Source organism: Elephas maximus, chromosome 15, assembly GCF_024166365.1.
Source record: "Elephas maximus indicus isolate mEleMax1 chromosome 15, mEleMax1 primary haplotype, whole genome shotgun sequence".
Taxonomy (NCBI): domain Eukaryota; kingdom Metazoa; phylum Chordata; class Mammalia; order Proboscidea; family Elephantidae; genus Elephas; species Elephas maximus.
Genome location: NC_064833.1, coordinates 43,593,255 through 43,602,036, shown reverse-complemented (window position 1 = coordinate 43,602,036; position 8,782 = coordinate 43,593,255). Strand labels below are relative to the sequence as shown.

At 55.8% G+C, this 8,782-nt stretch overlaps 1 protein-coding gene across 1 annotated transcript; it reads left to right on the top strand.

Annotated features, from left to right (window-relative positions):
* Nucleotides 1-7,134: 7,134 nt before the first annotated feature.
* On the top strand, nt 7,135-8,568 carry KCNS2 (potassium voltage-gated channel modifier subfamily S member 2). Its single transcript, XM_049854178.1, has one exon. It carries the CDS (start codon nt 7,135-7,137, stop codon nt 8,566-8,568), a length of 1,434 nt encoding a protein of 477 aa, XP_049710135.1.
* The last annotated feature ends 214 nt before the right edge of the window (nt 8,569-8,782 follow it).

Genomic DNA, 8,782 nt, shown 5'->3' with positions numbered 1-8,782 from the left:
ATGGTTACTATTTTAAGCACTTGCTATGCACTGGGCCTTGATATAAGCTCTCCAATGCCTCTTTCAAACCTCACAACAACCTTACTGAGTCAGGTACTATCACAGGTTTTAATGATGATGAAAATGAGGCATGGAGAGGGTAAAAATTTTGCCCAAGGGAAAATGACTGAAAAACAACCAAACCAAACCTGTTGCCATTGAGTCAATTCTGAAAAATGTCTAAACAAGCTGAACTGGGACTCAGACTAGCTCCAGTGCACATTTCTCAGGCAGCGTCTTCCTTCTACTGCTGTCATTGCCATCATCACTCTCAGCTTCTTTACCCTCTTCATCTTCATCAACCACCTGCCATGGTGGAGGTGAGCCCAGATGAGGGCTTTAAGGTGTAATGTCATAATCTGGGTGTGCCCCTGGACCCAGAGAACAGGGTCAGTAGAGGGCCCAAGACTTCAGCCCTGCTGTCAATCACCCGGAGGGTCAGGAGGTGGAGAAATCAGAGGACAGACCTGAGGCAGACCAAGACAGAGCTCTTAGGTCTCTGGGCCTCAAACTCTATAGGACTTTAAGGAGGGACTGGGGTAGAGGCAAAGATGACCAGACCCCTGGGGCAGGTAACAGTGAGGCTGGGAGGGGCCCCTACCTAGCAAGTTATGTTGTCCTTTTATTAATTTACCTTGTGGTGTCCCTAAGTCTAAATGTAATCAAGTCTCTTAAATATTCCAACTTCATCCCACAGTATTCTAGGAAATTAAGTGAAGGGCCCCAATGGAGCAGTGCCCAGTGGGGAGAACTCTCCAAGGAAAAGGGGCTTGGAACGGGAGGGGCAAGAGGTGGGACCTCGGTCGCACCAACCCCTCAGGGAGCAATCTCTGCATGCCAGCTGCAGGACCCAGTCCCTTTTTATTAAGGAACTCAAGAGGTTCTTTACAATCCCTCAAGGAGCCCTTCAAAAACAACAATCCCCTCTTCCTTGTCAACCTCCTAGAAGTAGGGGAACTCTGGAAACAAAGCTGGATGTCCTAGGCAAGGACTCGCATATAAAAATTCAGTCCAGCATCCAGAAACACTGCAAAAACTATTTAAATATGTACGATTTCCTCTTGAGAATACACTTAATGAGAAAATGCATTCATAATGTGCAGCAACACATCTTAGATCTTTTGTCCCCCAACTTTTCTCTCAATTTCCCCTTCTCCCAACCTCATCTCTCCCCTCTCCCGTTCCCATCTTCCCAAAGCTCAGGCCAGCTTCCTGAGCTCAGCAGTCTCCCTCCTCTGTTCCCCTCATCTCTTGCAGACCTGCCCCCAACCCTAGCACCTGCTCCGTGGCCTACCTGCTGTAAATCCACCCAGCCAGTCCTGCTACCTCCCTTGTCCCTGTGACTACTCCTAATCCCAAATGTCTCAAAGATAAACAATTCTGAGGAGAACAGGCACCAGGGACCCATTGGGATGCCTAGGATTGAAGAGAAGCAATGACAAAGGCACCGAGCTGTTATGGGGCTCCTATGAGTTAGACTCTACTCAATGGCACTACGAATGAAACCCAATTTCTTACATAGCTTCTGAGACACTCCATGATGGTTTAGGAGTCCCTGGGTGGTACAAACGGTTAAAGCGCTTGGGTGCTGCCTGAAAGGTTTGAGGTTCGAGTCCACCCAGAGTTGCCTTGGAAGAAAGGCCTTGCAATCTGCTTCTGACAAACCAGTCACTGAAAACCCCATGGAGCACAGTTCTACTCTGACACACATGGGGTTAGAATCAACTCCAAGGCAACTGGTTAATGGTTTACTGTGGGCAGGTACTGCATCCAGAGTTGCAGCAGGCGTGTGTGTTTGCCAAGCTGAGTGAGATCAAGCTCCTGCCATTGGTGCTGACTGCTGGGCTGCAGACTCAGGAGCACACAGCTCTCAATTCACACCCCCAACGGTGGGCTGCTCAAGTTCTCCTTGGCTCCAGGTTGGAATCACCTGGGCAGCTTTAGCACAACGCTGATGCCCAGTCCTATCCCAGACATTCTGAATTAATTGGTCTGGGATGAGGCCCAAGGCATAGAGAGGCACTGGCATATTGAAAGGCTTCCCTAGGGGATTCTCATGTGCAACCAGGGATGAGAGTCACTAGACTAATCAACCTTTCAGGAGAATAACCCAGAACTTGGAGGTTCCAGTCCCAGGCACAGTAACCCCGGCTCCCCCCCTCTCCCCCCACGCCCTCCTTGGTCCACCAGGTGGTGGAAGAAGGACCAAGGCCATGGCTGGCACAAACTAACTTAAGATAGCAATTGGAGCCTCATTCATTTCGTTCATCATGCAATCATGTATTCAATAACCATTTAAGTTCTGGGAAGAAAGTGATTGAAACGGACTAAGGGGTCTTGTTGAGATTGGGCTATAAGGCCTCTCTGAGAAGGTGACATTTAAATTGAGATCTGAGTGATAAGATGGAGCCTGCTATGTGAAGCTGCCATGAGAGAGGCAGAGAGAACAGTAAGCGCAAAGGCCCTACGCAGAGGGCAAAGCTGGCATGTTGCTGGAGCATAATTACTGGAGGGGAAAGAGGAACAGGGTGAAGTCTGCAAGGTGGGCAGAGGCCCAACATGGAGGGTCTTGGAAGCAGCGTAAGGAACTCGGTTTCATTTGTGGTGCAATGGGAAGCGACTGAGGGTTTTCAGAAGGGAATGATATGACCTAATTTGTGCCTTTAAAGGATATGCTGGCTGCAGTGGGAGGGCGGGTGGTGAGGAAGCAGAGTACATACAGGATAAGTAGTCCTCTCCATCATGGCGGGGGCACCCTGTGCCCACACCTCCAAAGAAGGCCAGGGCACTCAGCTCTTCCCCGCAGTGGGAGATGTAGGTCAGGCAGCCCAGCTCCCTCAGTCAAGCCGCAGATGCAGCCCCCTCTCCTGACAGGGAAAAAAAGCCAAGCCTGAGATGTGTGGGCTCAGCCGAGAGATCAGCTTTGGCAGAGGAGGCAGAGATAACAGTTGCCCAGGTGCAGGGATCTGGGCCACCACCAGGGTCCCTGTGTCCTCTTTCCCAGGATGCCTTTCCCTCGCCCTCCGCCACCCCTCCCCCCGCCAGAGTCTCACCAGCAGGCCCTCCCAGCCCAGGGGCAGACCTCCATAGGCACCTGGAGCAGGTGGCTGTATTTTAAGATCAGGGCTCAGACCTCTAAATAGACCATAAACAAAGCCAGCTTCCTGGGCACAGGAGGAGGGAGATGGTTCCATTTCTCTTCGGCACAGTCACTAGGAAATAAACAAGTGGCTCTGCCTGTCACATACACTTAACCCTCTGCAAAGGCATCTGTCAGACCTACAGAGCTTCTGCCTCAGCCTCTCCAAGAAATAACTGATGAGCCCCAAACCCAGGCTTCACCCTGTGGGCTCCAAGTTCACTTCTCTGTTCAAGGAGAGGCAGGCACGGGGGCTTGTCCCTGGCACCAGCCTCAAAGGAAAACCTAACAAAGGGCAGATACAGACACTGGGCCTCAGCCTGGCTGGGGACATGTTGCCTCAGCTCTTTCAGCAAGGGCAGGGGACAAGGGAGAGAGAGAGGGGGGAGGAAGGGAGGGAGGAGAGGAAGGGTGAGAGTTAAGAGTGGGGTTGGCAGGAGTAGGAGGCAGAGCTGAGAAGGGCATGGAGTGGTCTCTGTTAGAGTGATGGAGAGGGGTGAGAGCCCCAGGGGCCCCACAGACCCCTGTCGGTCTGTGGGTGAGGTGGCTGTGGCTGTGGAAGAAACAAAAAGAAACAGAAGGCAGAGGGGGCTCTGTCTCCATGGGCGAAATCTTCCACGACCACAAAGGAAGAAGGAATGAGCAAGAACAAAAACAGGCAAGAACAGAAGGAGGCAGGCAGATAAATACAGCTAGGGAGGGAGGAAAATCCCCCAGTCCTCAAATCCAAGCGTTTCTGGGGGGAGGGACTAGAGTGGTGTAGGGACCCTCCAAATGCAGCAGTAAAAGGTTTATGCATCAGGCTTCACCAGGAGGGGAGTCGGGTGCCGAAGGTGACAGAAGGGAGTGGCTGGGAAGGGTGGGCATGCAGCAGAAACTACACAGACATGTGGCCGCTAAGCAGAAGGAAGACTGGGAGCCTCACAGTGGCCAGAAGTCAGGCAGCCACACCCACAGTGAGAGGAGGGAGGTGAGGAGTAGAGAGACCACAGGGGTCATGAAGACTGCTACCAGGTGCTGATGCTAAGGGCACTCGCAGCAGGGAGACCTCAGCCACCCACCCAAGTAGTGTAGAGGTGGCTGGAAAAAAGGGAAGAGGGCAGCAACACAGGGATTACATGCACACACATGCACCCTCAGCAACGGCTGGCACCGTGTCAGCAGCACTCCCATGGGAATAAAGGAGACCAGGGGCCTCCAGACTGCAGCCAGCCAGGTGTGGGTTCCTACAGACTTCACGTGATTGATCTAGCAGCGCTGGATGGGAGGGAATGAGCGTGCTTGGCCAAAATACTGAAACAAATGGAGATGAGACAGAGACAACAAATACCAGATGAAGCAACTCTCTCTTAAACACACTCACATAAACATACACACACACACCCTAAACACAAGAGAAAGGAAACTCATGTGGCTCTCAGCCTGTTCTCTCCTCCCTGGAACCCCCTGTATCTTGCAAAAGTCTGCAGGTGCATGGGTGTGGAGCCCCTCAGCAGGCAACACTCTGCAGGTACTCTCTCACACACAGCCAGAAGCAGAGGCTGCCACAGGGAGGAGTCTCCTCTAAGGGAAGCCAAACCTGATCTGGCACGCTGCCCATGAAGCCAGATCAAACACTCTCCCAGACCCTCCAAGGGAGCCCAGAGCTCTCTAGAGCCACACAGAGCACCTGCTGGGCTGGGATGGCCTTGCAGGGTCATGTAAAGAAAGGATATGCTTCCCACTGAGGCTTTGGCAGCTGCCCTGGGTGTCCAAAGCCACCTACCAGGACTTCTGACCATGAATGTAGCCCACTAGCTGCCTGCTAAGCTCACACACCTCATGGTGCTCCAGAAAGCCTTTTCAAATGGTTTGGTGCTTCCATGCCAAGGTGCTGAGAGGCCAAGGTGGGGGAGGGGTGCCCCCAGGGACCATGGTTCCTTTTCTCACCTTGGCCCTGCAGCAGGGCCATGAGGACAATCCTAGGAAACTGAGAGCTCAGATCTGGGCCGCAAGTCTCCTTGGGAATGAGGACACAGGTACTGAGGACATTTGTGCTGCACCTACACCCAACAGACCTCACTGTGTCCGCATGCACACAGTACTCATTCTGTATACAGTCACACTGACCTTCTCATAGTGCCACTGAATACTACACTGTGTATAGCACACTGTACACACAGCTGAAAATGCCCCGTTGTACGCACACAGCACAGGGACACATGCCCCATGGCGCCCCTGTACTGACACTGCACGCATCCCCCACACCGCAGTTATACCATCTTTATCAACGCTGTACACACAGGCATTGAAAATTCGTCCTGTCCTTAAACTACACACACACACACACACACACACAGTTCCATGCACTCCCCCGCATGCACATCACACTGGCCTATACACACGGCGCCCACACAGAGCTCCCAAACAGAACTCCGTGGCTCCCTCCCACGCCGGTAAGGCTGGCGCTCCTACCCCTACAAGCTAAGCTAAGCTCGACCTCAGGCTTCCTCTGCCTCCTCTACTCCCCTCCCACCCCCCTTCCCCAACAACCCCACCTTGGGCTTCAGGAAACTTTTCAGCAGGTCCCTAAAAGGGAAAATCTTGAGTTCCTCTTATCTTGCCCTTTCCCCGAACCGCGCAAGCCACCCGTTCTTCCCTAGCCGGGCCCCCGTCCGAGAACCAGCGGGGAAAGGTCACTGTAGGCAGCCGCCTGCCTGCGCCCCCGAGGTAGTAGTAATAACAGCTGTCGGGAGGAGGGGACGAGTGGGGGTTGGGAAAGGTGTCGTTCAAACGCAAAGGGGTCTCCGTGACGCGCTACAGAGCGCAGAGAAGCCGTGGCAGCGGTGGCAGCAACAGCATCTCCTGAGTCTGGGGCGGTGGCCGCGCCCGGGGCTGGTGCGCGCGGAGCTGTCCGTTCAGCACCACCGCGCCAAGCCCCAGAGCAGGGCCCGCACCAAGGCGCACACGCTCCGCTCCCGCAGGCGCCTACCGCGAGGGTTCCTGCCCCTCTCGGGGCCTGAGGGGCGCGCGAGCCGGGCGAGGGGGCCTTTGCGAGCGTCGGGGCCACGCAGCCACCTGTGAGCCTCCTGCAACTGCGGGCGGCCGCGGCATCCCCGGCCGGAGACAGGAGGAGTCGCTTCGCCGACCCCGCCCGCCGGCCAGCCGGGCGCACACACACTCGCACCCGCGCGCACACGCACAGCCAGCCGGCAGCGGCGGCTGCCGCGATGCTAGCTAGCAGGTCGGGGAAGTTTCCCGCCGGCCTCGGCCGCGGGCCCCCGCGCTCCCAGGTAAGCGCTTCCAGAACGCGCAGGGCGAGCCCGGGAAGCTCCGCTGGGTAAGGCGCGGCGCACGCGGTTTTGGGGCACCGCGCCAAGCGGGCGGGAAGGCTCGGGGAGGGGGGGGAACGAGGGGGTTCTAGTCGTGGTGGATGGACGCAGGGGACGCCAAGCTGGCTCCTTTTCCCCCTGCCCGGGTTCACAGACCCGAGAGGCGATTTCCCCGCCCCCCTCCCAAAGCTATGCGCCCCTCATCTCGGCCCAGCCCTGCCCGTGCGCATCCCAGCCCGGGTCCCGCCTGTCTGCGGCGAGCGGGCGGGGGCGTTTCCTCGGCCCTTCCACGGGCAAGGTCAGCGCGCAACCCCCTTGGTTCTCGGAGCCTCTAGAGCGCGACTCGGGCACGCGAAAGCGACTGCCAGGACCCCCGAAGTGGGGGTGGGGCCGCGGCCTTTCTATTGGAAACATAATCCCCTTTCCCACTCCTTCCTTCGGAGGGGGCCGAGCCCTACAGAACCCCCCCTCCCAACCCGGTGCCCGTCAGCACCCAGAGAGCCTCCTGGAGAGGACTGGGCCCCCAAAAGACGGTTGGGGAGAAAGGAGCCCCCAGCCTTAGGTGCCCCGCGCTCACGCCGACCGGGTTCCTCCGCTTCCAGGTGTAGCGCCCCCGCGCGGCACGGGCGGCTGGGCGTCTCCAGCATGACCGGCCAGAGCCTGTGGGACGCGTCGGAGACCAACGTCGAGGATGTAGAGATCCGCATCAATGTGGGCGGCTTCAAAAGGAGGCTGCGCTCGCACACGCTGCTGCGCTTCCCTGAGACGCGCCTGGGCCGCCTGCTGCTCTGCCACTCGCGCGAGGCCATTCTGGAGCTCTGCGATGACTACGACGATGTCCAGCGTGAGTTCTACTTCGACCGCAACCCCGAGCTTTTCCCTTACGTGCTGCATTTCTACCACACGGGCAAGCTTCATGTCATGGCCGAGCTGTGCGTCTTCTCCTTCAGCCAGGAGATTGAGTACTGGGGCATCAACGAGTTCTTTATCGACTCCTGCTGCAGCTACAGCTACCACGGCCGCAAAGTGGAGCCCGAGCAGGAGAAGTGGGATGAGCAGAGCGACCAGGAGAGCACCACATCCTCTTTTGATGAAATCCTGGCTTTCTACAATGACGCCTCCAAGTTTGATGGGCAGCCCCTGGGCAACTTTCGCAGGCAGCTGTGGCTGGCATTGGACAACCCCGGCTATTCGGCCCTGAGCAGGGTCTTCAGCGTCCTGTCCATCCTGGTTGTGTTGGGGTCCATCATCACCATGTGCCTCAATAGCCTGCCGGACTTGCAGATCCCTGACAGCCAGGGCAACCCTGGTGAGGACCCCAGGTTTGAAATCGTGGAGCACTTTGGCATTGCATGGTTTACATTTGAGCTGGTGGCCAGGTTTGCTGTGGCCCCTGACTTCCTCAAGTTCTTTAAGAATGCTCTAAACCTTATTGACCTCATGTCCATTGTCCCCTTTTACATCACTCTGGTGGTGAACCTGGTGGTGGAGAGCACACCTACCTTGGCCAACTTGGGCAGGGTGGCCCAGGTCCTGAGGCTGATGCGAATTTTCCGTATCTTGAAGCTGGCCAGACATTCCACTGGCCTCCGTTCTCTGGGGGCCACCTTGAAGTACAGTTACAAAGAAGTAGGGCTGCTCTTGCTTTACCTCTCCGTGGGGATTTCCATCTTCTCTGTGGTGGCCTACACCATTGAAAAAGAGGAGAATGAGGACCTGGCCACCATTCCCGCCTGTTGGTGGTGGGCCACCGTCAGTATGACCACTGTGGGATATGGAGATGTGGTCCCAGGGACCACAGCAGGGAAGCTGACCGCCTCTGCCTGCATCTTGGCAGGTATCCTAGTGGTAGTGCTGCCCATCACCTTGATCTTCAATAAGTTCTCCCACTTTTACAGGCGCCAGAAGCAACTTGAGAGTGCCATGCGTAGCTGTGACTTTGGGGATGGAATGAAGGAGGTCCCGTCAATCAATTTAAGGGACTACTATGCCCATAAAGTAAAATCCCTCATGGCAAGCCTGACGAACATGAGCAGGAGCTCACCAAGTGAACTAAGTTTGAGTGATTCCTTACATTAGCTGGGAGGACTTGATATCATCAACCCCACATTGCTGAGCTGCCTCTTGTGCCTCCGGCACAGTCCAGGCACCTTACAGTTATGACGTAAGGAGTATGCCCAAGCCCAAAGGGGAGAGATGCATGGGATATGCACCCCAGGTTGCTTTTACAGTATTTAGAATCGTTTTTAGAGGATGGTGTGCCTGACACCATGCCTTTGCACCTTTCAGTGAA